Genomic DNA, 16,722 nt, shown 5'->3' on the forward strand with positions numbered 1-16,722 from the left:
AGGTAAGCACCTTTTTTTAAATAGGAGGCAAACTGTAAGACCCAAATGAAGACTGAGTCTTACACTGAAGTCCGATGTCCCTCAACTTGAATGCACAAAAGGCTTACATGCGTGAAAGCTCATCTTCTGTCCTCCTGCACCATGTGTCAGTTAGTCTTACAAAAGTACCACCAACTTCTATATTAATCCTGCCCTGTATTTTGCTTCTTACTGCCTTTTGTTTCTGTCTACAACACCTGTGACCAAGGTTGAGGGTTTTTTTTAAGCTTACATAAATTTGGTCCTGTGTAAACTACTGACAGTGATTATTGAAGAAATTCTGGTGATGCAGCTGTAAGGTTGCAGCGGTAGATCAGTAATATATGTTGTACATGGTCCTTTTACTAGAGGGGACTGTTGAAGCTGTGGTAATGCTTAAAGTATTTGGGGCCTAATCCACTGCTTCATTGCTCCAGATGTGATAAATGCTGTTGACTTAATGCAAGCAATTGGTGACGTAAAATGGAGAAATTGCCTCTGAGCTTGTTATGTAGCTATGGTGGCGAATCTCCGGCTGGTGACTCCAGTTTTTAGGGGCTTTCTCATTTTATTAGGAAGGGGGTCATGCATGAAGACTGAGAAGAAATGACTAGGAATGGCTTATATTTGAACTCAAACTGAATTAATGAATATTTGTGCAAAACTCATGCAGTACTTGTGCATGAGGTGATGAATACTGGTCAGTTTTGCAGGAGTGTGGTTGCAGTGGTCCTGCAAAACCAAGTCGTCACTGAAGATCTTGGGGTGCAAGCAATCATTCAGAAGTTTCAGCCTTGCTGCGGGCAGGATGGATGCAGAATGTCCCATCCCACATAGTCATGTATTGTTCATTTGTGACCCCACTCCTTCTCTGCCCCCTCCAAGGAGCCAGGTTGCTATAGAAATTATAATGATTTATATAGACAATGTATTTTAGGAAGTTTGGTTTTGGAGCTCTAGGTTTTGAGTATACATGTTAGTAATTTTGGCTTCAGCTCCTAGAGTATGAGCTAAAGACTTTCTTAAGCCACCATTGAGATTCGCATCTGAGGACATGACCTAATACTTTTCTTAACAGCTGAGAACTGGAGAAAAACACCAAATAGCATGACACTTGATGCTACTGTTCTGCGTGAAAATTGTGTTTACTCAGGAAAGACTGTTGTCCTGTTATTTCTGCATACCAGTTACTTCAGATCAAAAAAGCTGAACATTTCTATACACAAGGGGAGTTGATTTCTATGGTTGTCATCAGGGTTACATTTCTTTTGGTCCAAGGTGTGTGCAAGCGCACTCAAATGGAAGTGGGATGGTATAGTTACCAAAATAGATGCATTGTGTTAATTTCTTAATTAATGTTTTTTCAGTTCAATGTATTTAAAGTAACAAGTATTGTAAACAGTATGTTATTTTTAAACCAAGGACATTTTGTGCTGAAATTGGCTATTGCAACACTGGGTTAGAATTAGAATACACAAAATTCAAAACCACAGTAACCCTAATTTTGCCATTCTTGCCTTTTTAACTGCTCAACAATAGTGTTGTGTTTGTATAGTATTTAAAAATATTTGTTGAGGGGAATGTAAAGAGCTACTGGCAGGCTTCTCTGTTAACTATTTGTGCGTGTTCAGCTGCTCTGCTCAGAAATGAGCTGTAATGAAAACCTGGGGGTGAGTACTCCTGGTGCCCACAGCTCAGACTCTCCTCTGTGTTGCAAGTGAAGGAGCAGCCGAAGCCCCAGCCATGATGGGGGCAGAGACCTGCATGGTGGAGCAGACAGTCCCTTTTGCTCAGAGGACACACACCCATGATGGGCTAAAACCTCTCTTTGCCATCTCCTTTCCCAGCTTGCCCTGGTACGTGCACGCCTGGATCTGTAGTCTCCAAGGAGCTACTCTGGCAAATGAGTAATAACGTTCAGGATAATATAGTTTGACCATGATGATAAATTTTATATGGCTGTAGTTCATGTCATGACCCTACAATCCCTGGTTTTGCCTGGCTTGCTCCTGATGGTTCTGGCCAGTACTGGGAAGAGGTTATGGGAGGCCAGCACCACTCATATCTGCTTGCTTTCAACCTGCCCTGGCTGTGAGATGCCTGATTTTCCCTGCGAGGTCTTTGCACAGTTGAGACATGCACATGTCCATCTTCAGATGGAAATTAGCTTTGGATTTCATATATCACCGATCCGACTGACCTGAATGAATTCACATGGAAAAAAAAATATTTGGAGAGCAGCTTGAGAAAGGATTTGTCCTTACTTTTGTTGCCTTGCATTTTGGCATATGGTCTCTGCATTTTGAATACAAGGTCATCTGATGCAGTGTAGCGCGATAGCAATACAGACTGGGTAATCCTGGGAACCGGCAGCTTAGATCTTGCCTGTCCAAATTTTACTGTTCTAAAACTTGACTTCTTTGTTAAAAATGAACACTTTCCAGGGGGTAAAAAGCCCCCAGAGAAGAACTGTTGGCATTTTATATTTTTAAGCTGTCTTGCTGAATGAAAACAGTTGATTATTAACTTGATGGGGTGACAATGAGTATATAGAACTTAAATATCTCACCACTCCCACAAAGAAAAAAAAAAACACCCTCCATTGTATCATGGGAAGATATATAGCCAGAAAAACTTTCCAACTCGTTAAACTTTTATACTTGCTTCATACAAGCTTAATGTAGGCTTTTTTCCATCCTGTGATGTTGTAGGGACGCTTCTGAATGCAGCTGAGGAGGACACCATCAACTGAACAGTATTTATTTCTGAACGTGCCTTTTTCATAACAGAAAAAGCTAAATCACTTAGTCTGAAGGATTAAAAAAAAGGTTTCCTTGTTTGTGTGTTTCCGGTTGTTTATTCTGCCAAGCCTGATAGTGAAATCAGTTTGAATGTTTCCCTTGTAATCAGTTTAGTCAGCTTCTGTGATTGCATGGGGTATTCGGACGAGGATAAAGGAAGAAAGTTTTAAAAAACAGGAAAATACTATTGTAAATATATTGGGCAAGTTACAAACTGGGAAAGGGTACTTGGAGTCAAGCATCGTACCTGCTGCTACTTTTGATGCTCTGTGGTTGGTGTTTGGGTGGCTTTTTCTTCCTCTTGTGGCTTGTGTTTGACTTTTTAGAAGAGGGGTATGGGAAAATACTGATTTAAAGGACTTGAGTCTGGCTATACTGCTTTTAACCTGTGTATTTTGTAGTGGAGGTGAGTGGAGGTCAGGCTGCTGTAGTTGTCTTGAGGTTGGAAAGTGACAATAAAAAGTGACATTTTGGCTTGTATTGAGCCCTGTGCTGGGTGGGACGGCTCTGCCTCGTGCACTTGGCGGCCACATCACATCTTGATGTGGGGCTGTAGGTGGCAGGAAGCGTCAAATATGCCCTTTGCTGTTTCTCTCTGGTATAATTTTAGTTTTCTGGCACCCTGATGGGGTTCTGCTGCTCATCCTGGTTGTGTCCTTCCCTTTGCTCTTCCTGATCCCCCTTTATCATCCTCAGCTGTGAGCCTGGGGGAAAGCTGACTGCAGGTCAGCTCATCCCTGCAATGGCACGGGGAGTGGGACGCGGGACAACACATGGATTTCAGCTGCTCATTGCATCCGTGAGCAAGGACTTAGCAAGTTCTAAATCGAGAATTGTTGCTTCATACGTGTGTCTCTCCAGACCTGCGGATTTAGACATTCCCTCACCATTAATTACATCCTCTTGTCTTGTAGCAGCAAGTAAAAAGGCCAAGTTGGGCATGTCGTCCTGCTGCAAGCAGCCGAATGTGGCTTCTTGTTGGTTGGATGCACGCAAGTTTCTGAAAGTACGTGGCCGCTCCGTTTTGGGAAGCGTGTCCTGTGACACTCGCCTTGGGGTAGGGAGTAATCAGGCATCTCGGGCTCTTTTTCGGAGGGTGTACACATGAGTGACGCCAACCGGTCCAGCATTGCCAGAGTTATTCCCAGTTAAAAGCAGGGCTGGGTGCTTCAAAGGGAAGCCCAGTTTGCTGGCAACCGGTGGGCAGCGAGGTAATTCCTAGGTGGCACTAGAAGTAGGTGGTATCATCATTCGCCTTGGTGCAATCTCTGACGGAGATGCTGGGTGTCACCACCTCGTTTCTGGAAGCCATAGGGTCTGGTCCCTCACATGTGTCAGTTGTTTGACATCTAAACTGCTCAGACAGATGCAATGCGAGACTGCCAAAATCGACAGCGGCGTCTGACACTAACAGTGGTTTGTGAGCTTGCCTGTTCGCCCCGTGGCAGCTCGTAGCGCAGCATCTCCCAGTGCGGTGTCCCACAGAATGCTCGGCAGCAGTCATGGGGAGGTGAAAAGATTTCCAGGCGAGCTTCAAAGAGAAGGATGTGACTAACTGTCTCGCAGGGAGCCAGGACGTGGACCCAGCCAGATGAGGCAGCTCGCATGAAAGGGCTGCCAAAGGAAAGGGAGAGGACACAGACGAAACTGGGACTGGGGGACAAGGAGGAACAGGCAGCTGGGAAAGGTAGAGGGGAAAATCTCTGTGGGCTGTTTCCAGTGGCCAGGAGACATGTCTGCTCTCCAGGGAGGTAACCTGTGGGTAAAGCAGTGAACCTCAAGCACGTTGGCCGTCGTTCCTGGCTCCACCACGAGCCTCTGCTGCCTGTCCTTGGACAAGTCACTCTCCTGGTGACTCAGTATCCCAGCTGTAAAACGGGGATTGCTGCTTACCTCATGGGATGTTGTGAGGGGAGGCTCATGGACGCCTTTGCTTTTTGATGTGTTGAGCAGGGGGAGCAACAAAAACTGAGCACAAAGACGAACGTGAAAAGGGATCTGTACTTCCCTCGCTGCCTTCTTTGAATGCAGTGATGTCCCTAATGATAATATAATGGTGACTTGTTCATCATTGACATACACTTCTTCAGTTGCACCAGTGGAACGGTTTTTTGGTTTTATTTTTTTCCTCTCAGGGCTTTAAAGATGTAATTTTGTGTATTTATATAATATGTTAATATTTTAATCAATTTCTAATAGAAAATTAGAAGAAATAACAAACCATAAATCAAAGCCAGACTAAACCAAGATGCAATGAAGTAATACAAGACAGGGGACTAGAAGTAGGGTTTGCAAAGGGAGCCTCAAACAGAGAAAATGCAAATCCCGAGGCCTGAAGAAGGAAGGTTTCTGGTTATATATCTATATCTGATAGTGTACCTGAGGAGGCCTAAGGCCTGAAAGGAAAAGCTCCTTCTCAGCTCTCATTCTCAGATAAGCTTCTGCAAAAGGAGGGAGAGCTCTGGTTAACTTTAGCCTCTGAAATAAATGTCATGTTAATCTTACCCTGCTCATGAGCCAGTCCAATGCCTAATGCACAAACCCGGGAGCCAGAACATGGCAGTTTTTAGGACAGTTAGGGAATTGGTTGACCTGGTGCTAGCACTTAGTTCTGTCTGTCCCTTTATGTGCTAGAGCAAAATGGAGCTAATTGTCTCCTCTGTTGGAAAAGGGGCGCGAGGCTTAAGGAAATGATGTAGAGAACATGGAGATCCATAGGAGGAAAATGGCTGGGGGCCGTCACAGCTTCAGTGTTTCACACAGGAGCAAAATGCATGGTGATATTTCACCTGTCAAAGCGGGCTTTTCTTTAAAAAATGGGAAATCTCAAAGACATTGGCTAGAGAAGGTGAACATTCATCTTTTCCAAGTACTGTATTTGAAGGGCTTTAGCTGCGTAAGCTTTCCTGGCACTTGCCAGGGCTATCTTTGGAGAAAAAAAATAAGATTCCTGTTTTTTTTGAAGGAACAGGTGGCAGCATGTGGAAACCTTTTGTTGTTCAATTTTAGTCATGGTTCCCTTTTTTCCTTTTCTTTCCTTTTCCCATCTGCAGTTGAGTATGACAAGGAGTTCACGCCTCACCAGCGGCACCACAAGGAGTTCAAGTTTAATTTGTCTCAGATTCCTGAGGGCGAGGCCGTCACAGCCGCTGAGTTTCGGATCTACAAGGACTGCGTTGTGGGGAGCTTTAAAAACCAAACTTTCCTTATCAGCATCTACCAAGTGCTACAGGAACATCAGAACAGGTACGCAAGAGGGGGCTTGCTCTGTGCCACCAGCCGCTGTCCTGGGGAAGGCTGAGCTTGTGCATTCATGTTGAGAGGACTGCTAAATAAATACTGGTTCTGTTCACGTTAACAGGGTTATTTTATTGCGTGGTCCTTTCCCTGTGGGAGGTGGGCCTGGTAGAGTGCAAAATGGACCTCAGCCCGAGAAAGTCCATGGCGCTGTAGTCTATTAGATGTCACTTAGCTCCAGCCTTTGTGTGCCTTTAAACAGAGCAAGAATCTGATGTGAGGCAGTAGATTTTAGATGATTTAGTAGATTTAGTAGATTTTTTAAATAACTAAAGTTATTATGCTGGCATTGCTCTTGTGTATTGAAATACACATATCCCCTTTCAACTTGATACTATCGGCATAAAAAGCATAACCTGCTCAAAAAATACTGGTATTTAGTGCAGACTCAACCTGCTCTCAGGTGGGCTTACATTAAAGTAAATAAAGCAGAAGAAAATTCAGCATGCTTACCACAGGTACAAAATCACTCCTGGACTTTCAGTGGCAATGAGAGAGGCAAAAGAGGCAAATCCGAACAAGTGTAAATGGAGAGATAATTTAAAAAGGGTAATGTTTGTGATGGGGAAATCGTGCAAGGCAAAAAGATAGAAATACACAGTCGATTAAATGTCAGAGTAATGCTGTGGTACAAAAGTGTTTTGTTACTTCTGCTCAAATGTGTCAGGACTGTAACTGTTCCTCTGCAATTGGAAACAGCAGTGTTTAAAAAAAATCTCAATTTCCTTCCTCTGTGAAGGCCTCCTGGGTGTTTTCCTTTCTGGTCCTTCTTTCTCCAGCCTTTCTGTTGATATAATTTGGGGGGATCTGCCTTTGATGATTTGCTTTTGTGAGGGCAACATCAAATAGTTAATGGTTTTTCTGTGGCGAAATGGAGAGAAATACTTGGATATATAAATGATGGGGAAGAAGATGTTAGTTTTAAAAGGTCAGTGTTTCCTTTGCACTTTGAGTTGCGGGTTGCTTGAGTGCATCCTGGGGTAATACGCGTGCTGGTTAGGATGCTACGTCAATACCCACTTGAAGAGCTGAAGGAAGTCGAGATGGTCATGCAGATTTCGTAGATGTTAGCTGTATTGTTCATTTGTAGCCACATTGAATAAAAAATACTAAGTGTTGGTCTGGTTTACATTTCACAAGTAGAGATCCCACCTCTGGAGCTCAGGAAAACCTCTGTCAAGTGACTGTGGAAGTGGTCGATACGCTGCTCTGCGTCGGTCACCAAAGCAGGGCACAGAGTATGTCAGGTCTAACGTTCCCTCTTCTAAGGAGAACTGACAACTTTTATATGTATATAACCTTCTTTCAAGCTGAGCAAACAAGTAATGCATTGCAGAAAAAAGAATAGAAGTACAGAATACAGCCCCTAACGTACCCTGCTCCTAACAAAGTTTGCAAACTCTTTGTTCCGAAAGTGGCTGTTAGTTCTGTGTACAGCAATGATGCTGGCACCTCATCTCTTTGTTTCAAATACCATGCCAGGAACATGCCAAAATCAGATTGTGCTGTGAAGCTGCAATACGTGTCCTTTGGCACTGGGCGGTTTGGCGTCTCCACGTGCTGGGCATCACTGGGTGCTAGAGAGCTCCCTACGGATGGAGCAGAGGCAGCAGCTCGGATGGGGGCTGCCAGGGTGGTCTCACTCCAGAGCTGGCGAGTATTTCGGGTGTTTCAGTTCCCTTCTGTCATGTTCCTCCTGCCACTGCCGGCAGCTGTGTTGAGGAGATCCTGCCGTTGGGACTGGGAATCCTAAAGCGGCTTCCTCTAGGTCCAGACTGCCAGCAATTCGCCGTCCCTCCTGACATGGGCTAGGCGTGAACCGCTGACCCACGGATGAGTGTCTGTAGTTCATTACTAACCTCTGACTCATCCGGTCCCTCAAGGCTCCCTTTTTGTTTCTTTTCCTTCTTTATTTATTTATTTTTACTGGTGGGAAGGAGAGAGACGTTTGGCTAAAGAAATTTGCGCTTCAGATGAGTCTGCGGGACTGGTCACACCATCTGCGCAGAGGTGGCCAAAACGTGGCTCACAGATTCTTGCAGTTGCAAAAAGGACATGCCCTTTTCCGCCCTTTTTCCTTTCAGCTTAAAGGGCTCTTTCATGTACATGTAAAACATAAAAGCACATATGAAAACGTGTGCTTGTGTATAAATACCTGCATATGTATCTATTCTCTGTGTCTGTATATAAAAGTGTATACATTTTAATCGCTATTTATATTAATTGTCCTCTCTATTAAAAATATGCAGATCTTAAAAGACAGTTAAAATAAGGTATTAGAAGTGCTTACCACTCTTCAGTGTTACCTTCAGTTGAGGTTCTGACTCGATGGGCTGCTGCTGCTGTAGATTCAACCGTGCAGCTGTGTTGGTGACCTGCATGGACTTTGGCCTGTAAACATTCTTGAAAACAAATACTAAAAAGTTGTATTTAGCTGTTCAGTAATATCTCAGCATGGAGGGGAAAAATGCCTCAGATTCTTCTGGTATGCCTTAAGGAGCTGTATTCTCTGAGGGGGTTTGGGTTTTGATCATCAACTCACTTGCTTTTACGGTGTGGAAAAAAATCCAAAGTGCTTTTTCCCCCCCTTTTGTCCGAGTGGATTAATTTGGAATATAATGTTTTCTTTTCCTGTAGAAAACATTAGGAGGTTAAATTACACAAAAAAAAACCCAACACCCCCCCCAACCCCAAACCACTATTTTTTGAAGGAACTTGCTAAATATTTGTAAGGCTTCTGTTGCATTTTAGCAGACATCTTACGAGCCAGAAAATAACAGCTGCCTTTGACTTAAAAAAACCCAACCTAAAAAAAGTTGTGTCACACTTCCTTTGGACTAATGGTTTGAATAGCAGCCTGATATTTCCTGACATTTGATGATATTTTATTGCATAAGGAAGAGTCTGTACAGATCTTGAAGTCTAACTGGTGAACTAGCAGGTGAAACAAGGAGTTGAAGTAGCCCCTTTTTTCATCTTGTTCTGCTGACAAATATTCCTTCTGATCCGGAAAATTTGTCTCCTAAGGCCACAGAAAGTGTCTGTTGAGTCAACATTGGCAGTCCCTAGACAAAGTTCAAAGTCACCATGTTAATCTTGGCTTTTATGAGGTTAACAGTTGTCTGAGGCAATTATTGGTAGCTAAAAAAAATACTTTTGGGCGCAAATGATTCTTAACAGGGCAGCTGGCACGTATGGATTTGAACCAACAGTCCATAAAAGAAAGGCAGCGTACACCTCTGAGGTGAAAAAATATAAAGAAAAAGAAACCTGGCTGCTCCTCTCAAAGAAATGAGTTTGGGAGGGCGGGAGATAAGAGAAAGATTCAGTAAATACAAATCTTCACCAAAGCTCACAGCCTGGAAGTATCCCTTGGCTCCGATTAAGTGTAATGAAGTGGCTTAATTCAGTATTGCTTGAGCAAAGCAAAAAAAAAAAAGCTCATCTGGACAGTTAAGAGCGTAAGCGTGTGACTCCAGCCCAGATGTGCGTGCTGCTGCACGGAATCGCGAGGCACTGCTGGCCGTTCCCTGGTGGCTAAAAACAAAAACCAAGACTGAGGCTTAAATTTCTACCAGTTACTGAATTATCAAACTGATTTTTGCCACTGTAGACAAAGCTAAAAGCAAGGATTATATGGGTCTCCCAGACAGGGGTGTATGCGGAGAGAGCACGAACGATCAGAGATCAATGCTGATTGAAATAGCATAACCTTTGGGGAGAAATTTGACCTCCTTCTCATTCGAAGCCATCAGAAATATGAAAATGATACTTGTGGAGGCTCCAGGCAGTGAAACGCACATTGAGGACAGTGCGGTCTAAGTACATTCTCTCTTAAAAAAGAAAACATTTTAATACTGACTCACTTCTGTCAGTAATATTTTCATCTCCCCATTCCTTCCACCCTTTCGTAAGGTAAAAAAAATAGTGCCTAGAAACTAGGCTTTTGTTTTATAACCAAACCGCAGTTAACGGCCACATTTTGTCATAACACAAACTGCTGGAGTTGTCAGTGGGATGCTGCGAAGAGATTAATGAAATCCTCAGGATAGGTCAAGCTTGTGGCCAGCCATCAGCGGTATGCGTGTCGGATTGTGTGGAGAAGAGGCTTCAGCAAACAAAGCTGAGGTGACGTCTGGTTTGCTCTGAGGGGGACGGCTCTCGGTTTTGACATGGGCTGTAGGGCTGACGTCGGGAGGGGGAACGGGCACACGTCCGCTAGATGCTGCCGCCCTTCAGCGTCTGACCCCCCAGAGTTTAAGAGACTGCGCTAAGGTGGGGGACTTCCCCCCCCCCTCCCCCCCTTTGGTGTGTGCGGAAAGTGGGGAGATTTGCCAAAGCACCAGTTTTAGGAAGACAAGTGGCATCAGCGTCCAGGTGTTTGTCCCACCTTGGCCGTATCTGAGGGGACGTTTAGTGTCAGCAGGCAGGATCTGCACAGCCTCAACTCTCCTCCCGTCGGTCGTACCGACACACAGCTTAGCTCTGCATGTCGGCTTGTTTCTAAGGTGTAGTGCTGATTTCGTGGAGGGACCAGCAAAGCCCTCTGTGACTTTTGGTACCTCTTGGGAGTGGATTGCCACGTAAGCAAGAACTTTGCAAGGGGAGAAATGAGTTTGCTCCTGGAAACAGCTCATTAATTTCTTTTTCTTTCTCGAAAATTCCTTGCTCTCACCCAGAGAGGTGTCAGGTCAGGACTAGCTTGTGGTTGATCAAAGATGTTAGTCCTTGGTTTGGATCATCAGTATGTTTTCAAGTGTAAATATCCTGCTAATGCAGACATCAAAACACTCCCACACTGTCCAAACAACTGATCTATGAAAAACACAGTGGCCTGTGTTAGTGATCAAAGGAAGATACGTTACCTTGATGGTCAAAGTTTATTAAACAGTTTCATTTTCACCCAGAATGAAATATGAGGACTTGATGGGCAGAAAGATTCCTCCTGTATGATAAGACACGTGTGGACATAGGTGTGCCCTGCAGAGCGACCGCCTAGGGAGTATGTTCTGCTGCTGAACACCATTCCTTAAGGGTTAAGGCACTGGTCGGTTTTTAGCTGCCAGTTACAGTGGTAATAAAGTCTTCCTCTTTGCAACAGGATATTTATACAAATGCGATCCGAGCTTCTAATCTAAAGGGCAAATTGATTTGCCGGCAGTGTTTATAGCTTAGAAAATAAATAACCGTCCTCAACTGGGTTTTGGAATGGGTTGTGTAATACAAATGGCAAAGCTAGCATCAATCTGTTTCAAGTTGGGGTCAGATTTGTATATAGTGTGCATATATTTGTATATGATAGAGCTGTTTCCATGATGCTATAGAGAAGCGTCTGTCTGCATTTCAGTTGAACTCCCACTGTGGGTATGCAATTTGTTGTGTTTTAGGGTGGTTGGTTTTTAGTAGTTTAAAAGTCAAAGTTATTCTGGATGAAACTTACTTGCTCTGTAACCAGCTGGCTTTTTCTACCAAAACTAAAGAACACCATATCGGTGCCTTATTTCTTTTCTTAAAGGACGAAGACAAATACTACCCGTTTGCCCTCTCCCCCATCTTTATGCCTCAAACTGCATTTAAACTCTGAGATGTAGTACTGTAGCCATCACTACAGCTATAATACCCCGTAGCCTCGTTAAATCATAGTCAAGGAAATGAGAAATACATCTCCTATCCCCGTGGCTTGGGGACGATTTTTTCTTTTTTTCACTGTTCCTGTTGGCAAAATGTTCATTCCTCAGAGCTGTGAAGCTCAAGACCTTGAGCTGGATGTGGGGGGACACCTTTGCACTCAAATATCAGTGTTGGCTTTGCTGGGGATTATCACGGACCTGTACGCTGAGCTTCCTGCAGTCTCGGTGCAGGGAGGCCACATGCTCTAGCTCGAGGCTCTGATCTTCTGCTCTTTGCCAGCTGCAGCCTTGAAACCGATGTTTCGCTGTGCTGCGCTTCCAGTGAGTTTACAAGACTTAACCTCCCACCCCTGCAGACTTTACCTCCAGGGGTGATACCCACAGTGATACAGGACAGCTTCTTCAGCACAGGGGAGCTTTTATCAGACAGAGCGGTGGCAGTGTGGGGCTGGTAAGTGAGCAGCCTGAAGCTGAACTTACCTGCCTGTCCCTTCTGGTGCGTTCCCATGTCTGGATGCATCCAGGATGACTCTCTTCTGCCTGTGCCAAATTGCAGACCCCTCCATAGTGTCTAGGCATCTCTGTTTAGAAGTTTTTCCTCCCTGGCTGCTAATCCCTGCAAATTAGTGCCCAGTTGCTGGTCTCCCATTTCACCTTGGAAGTAACTTCATTTGCAGGCTGACAGCTTTCAATAATTCTCTCCTCATTTCTAAGGAGCTCTTATAGGTTGTGCACGTCTCTCCCTGGCCCACAGATAGTATAGCTTCTTCAGGACAGTTAAACCGGGCCTTACTGCTTCTCATGAAATGATGGAGACTGCCTTTGCTTTCCGTGACAGCTCATTCCAGGTGCTGGCATTCCCCTGCCTGAGGCTCTCTGTACAAGTGAGCACCGATCGTTTAAATTTTGTACGGTGCTTTTAAATCTTTGGAGTAATGATCATTTAGACATACTAAGTTGTTACGGTTTTGTATTGCATCTGTTGGCAGTACCTCATGCTGTGTGAGCTCCACATAGTCTGTTCTATAAGTAATAAACAGTTTTAAATTCAAAGTAGCGCTTATATCTGCTGCAAGATGATGGCTCTACAGGTTTGAAAAAGCTGTGATTTCAAAGTTTTATCTATGTGGATCTCCATTCAACTCGGTAAGACTGAGTCAGTTTTGAGGGCAGTTATTAGTCCGTCATTAGTAGGTAAGAACAAATAATCTTGCTAGTTTGCTATATGCAGGATAATTTTTACAGAAGATTGATGTCAGTGCAAACTGAAGACTCAGATCCTGAGGTACACAGAATAGAAGAGCATTTAGAAAGTGTGCTGATTCAAATGTAAATCCCACACACTTCTGTGCAAAATTCTCTTTTGAGAAACTGCTGCTAGGCAGTCTAGACTATTATGTCAACTTGTCTTTGAAGAAAAGTAAACAAAAAGGTTCAGCTGAGGAAAGTTTTAGAGACTTATAGTAATTAATGCTTTGGTAAATGGCTGTTGATGCGAAACAATCCTTTAAACACCTGGGTAATTGCGAGCTTTGAAGTTGGGCCAAAAATGTTGTTCCGAGATCTGTAATTAAAATTAGAGACCTTTAACTTGGTCATTTTGAAGGTGAGATTTCTGTTTGTTCTCGCTGTCTCCCTGGTAAAACTTCTGCCTGGTTGGGGAAAGAAGGCCAGGGAGGGTGGGAAACTAAAAAACCTAGTTCAACAGATGCTTCTTTAAATTTAGCTTTTTATGGCTTTGGTGTTTTTCCTGTAGCAAAGTTCCATGTTGTAATGTGTACCCAGAACAGAGAAATTATTTTAATGTGAACATTTCACTAAGTAGTAACTAAGATTAACCACTTGACCTGGTTACTAATTTGACTAAATTCTAATCTAATTAGTGTTCAATTAAAGAGAATTAACACCCAGAGACATTTCGTTGAAAGGTTTACACAGAGGTTTCAGTTAACAAAATATTTATCTTACGGGGGGGTGGTGGTGGGGGGGAAGCACTGAAATTAAATGCAAGCTGTTTCTCCTATAAATGCCCCGAGTACATGGTTGGGATGCCAGCGTTAAGAATAGTAGCTATATTTGATATTTATATCTGACAAATCAGATTGCTCTCTGAGAACACTGGAGCTAAATCCTGCCTTCTGAATTACACAGGCCATATTTCTCTGGTAAACTGTGTACTTCTTTCTGTTTATTGCAGCCACTTGTGATTGCTCTGTTGACCTTTGCTTCTCCATCCTCCTCCAGGGTCTTTTGAAGGCCATGGAAACACTCCCATTTATTTCTTGGGACTTGAGAACGTACTTCAGGGCCCTGATCCAGAACAAAGAGCTCCTGTTTTGAGTTGGGAATCTTGTCTCAGGAAAGTTGTTTCAGATCATTGCCTCAGTTTCTTCCCATTCAGTTGCTTCCCTTTAATAATCTGAGGTTAACACATACTATGCCTGCAGCAGCCTTATTATGAAAATAATTAACTGAATTCATCCAGATGGTTAAGCACACAGAAAATAAAGATGAGTGTGTCAGGCACCATAGTGACTATGAGATGACAGCATCTGTATGATAACCCAGGGGCAAGTTTAGGCAGAGAGGATGTTAAGAAACTGCCTGCTTTGGTGATGAAGCTTCTCTTCTGTACACTGAATTTGAAAGTCCTGCTGTGCGGGTGCCAGAGGTCCTGTGGTGTCCTTGACATGTGGGGTTGCTTGGGCATGAAGCCTCTGGACTGACTGTTTTCTTCAGCCTGTGCTGTGATCAAATACTCTCTCTCTGCTCAACAGTGCTGGCTCGTGCATTTCTTCCAGCCTTTCTTTTTCTAGTTTTTCACATTCTTCATGCTCTCTTCCAGTTTCCCTCAGGTCTCATCTTGCCTCTGTTCTCAAATGCTGAAGTTTTCTGGTGCCTTTCCGTTGATGTGACAGCGTACATGGTTGCGTGCTTTCTCTTGGAAGGCCACTGCCTGCCTCACTGCACAGGATCAATGTCATCACTTAATGACTAGAAATTCAGTACTTCGTTTCATGCAACTTGCGCGGTATATGATCTGTTTCACACCTTTTTGTCCACTCTTCAGGTTTTGCTTTGACTATGGGCTTGCATCTACTTGTGTGTAGCACTCTTCAGCATGGTATCTGACTGCGTCCTAAACTATTTCTTTTTTTGACGTGGCTATAAGGTGAAGCTAGTGGTGGTGTTCTCATCACACAGATGAGAAACTGATGCATATACTGATGAGGGTCAACTGTCTCCGCTAGGTTTAGTTGCCACTTTCGGATGATTTTTTCCTTTCTCCAGCACTGCCCTTTGGCTTGCAGGAATCCCCTGCTCATCTGCTGTGCGAGCTCCAACTTTTGCAACGGGTAGGGCTGTAGAGTGTGGACCTGCTAAGCAAACACCAATGGCAAAAATGGTCCCTGCCAAAATCAGCCAACCATCCAGCATCAGGAGTGGTAATAAGGCTACTCAGCAGCTTTAGCTGTCAGGCCTGCTGCCTTTCTTTTGCAGCCCTAGTGGGAGAGGAATAGAATAAATGTGTTTTCCGTGGTCTTCAGAAAGCAGAACTCGTGGGGGGATCAAGTTGAGTGGCTGCGTTTCCCCGTGAACATTGGGGCAAGACTGGAAGTGTGAGATTCACATCTCTGATGTCTGTCACCATGTTTGTTGGCAGTTGTGTTGCCGCAGATGGCAGCAGGAGCAGGTTGTAGCCCTCTGTGAGCCATCAATGCAGGAAGATGCTGGTAGTTTGCCAACTATTTCTAGAAGCAAAGAGATGCTGAGTCGGGAATAATGGCCCTGATTCACAGAGGTGTGGTGGCCGTGGGTAATTTCTACTTCCTTATCTCTGCAGTCTTTTTCCTTTTATTCAGGTTCTCTCCATCTAGTCCTTGCATGTCCATGTGTCCTCCATGACTGCAGCAAATTCTTCACCCTTCCCCATCTAGTTAGATATTTTTTCCCTTCCATCTGCGGCCAGCCTAGGAGATCTTCCAGTCTTTGTTCCAAAATCATACGTTGTATGGCTTTTTTGCAGGAGTAGCAAGGGCATTTCTTCTTGGACATGTGGCCGTAGGGAAGAGCAGATTCCCCTCTGGTGATACATGATACTTGGTTTACCAAGGGGGAAAGGAGGGGAAAGTATGTTCCCTGCATACAAAAAGTCCAGAGGTCCAGAGGATTTTGTTGCTAAGCTCTGAATCTCTGTTGAGTCTGTGTGGGCAGGAATTTTCAAGTACTTACTGCTTGGCCAAATTTGAGGTGATTTTCTTAAAAGAGGAAGGACATACAACGTTTCTATTATGAAAAATAAAGGAATGATTAAAGACTCTGAGTTAAATAGTTGGGATTCTTTTTTATGCGAGTAAATATTTTTTTTTCCTAATTTTGTCTTTGGAAATAGGTGACTGAATATTTTCTTAAAACCATCACGCCAAAACCAAAACTAGTGAGAAATGATATGCAATTTTGTGAGGTTTGCGTGACAAACAGGCGTAAGCAGAAAGTATTAGGATGTTACCTGCTAGCATTATTACTGTGACCTACAACACCTGTGGAGTGAACCCTCAGTGTTGGCTTCATCCGATCGAACAATGCAAAAGTCAGCTGAATAGCGGGGCTGTTTGAAAACCAGTCCTGTATGAAACTTTTTGCAAAGAGTAAACTGGATTGGAAAGCCCAGTTGTCCATTTTTCTGCGTCTTACAAAGAGATTGAAATCTTTCCAAAGTGAGTGTGACATACTAGGATAAAGTGGAGCATTCTTGTTTGGTAGATTTGTACCTTGGTCAGGCAGTTTTCTTATTACATTTGTGGAGGACACTAAGACGGGGGAGACACTGGAAGGCAAGTCCGTATTCTAAGCAATCTAATAATGATGGAGGTTCAATCTGAGAAAGAAAAAAAAAAAAAGTGTGATATGGTAGAAAGAAGAATTGCATTTGGACATGAAAAATCAGTGATGTAAATATACTCTAGGAAGTGACT

At 43.7% G+C, this 16,722-nt stretch overlaps 1 protein-coding gene across 1 annotated transcript in view; it reads left to right on the plus strand.

Moving 5' to 3' along the window:
- Nucleotides 1-1,764: 1,764 nt before the first annotated feature.
- BMP6 (bone morphogenetic protein 6) overlaps nucleotides 1,765-16,722 on the plus strand; it is a 29,225-nt gene continuing 14,267 nt past the window's right edge. Inside the window, exons 1-2 of the mRNA XM_009885428.1 lie at nucleotides 1,765-1,874; nucleotides 5,829-6,065. Coding sequence (XP_009883730.1) covers nucleotides 1,765-1,874; nucleotides 5,829-6,065 — 347 coding nt within the window. The remainder of the gene's footprint in view (nucleotides 1,875-5,828; nucleotides 6,066-16,722) is intronic.

Source organism: Charadrius vociferus, unplaced genomic scaffold (genome assembly GCF_000708025.1).
Source record: "Charadrius vociferus isolate BGI_N301 unplaced genomic scaffold, ASM70802v2 scaffold375, whole genome shotgun sequence".
Taxonomy (NCBI): domain Eukaryota; kingdom Metazoa; phylum Chordata; class Aves; order Charadriiformes; family Charadriidae; genus Charadrius; species Charadrius vociferus.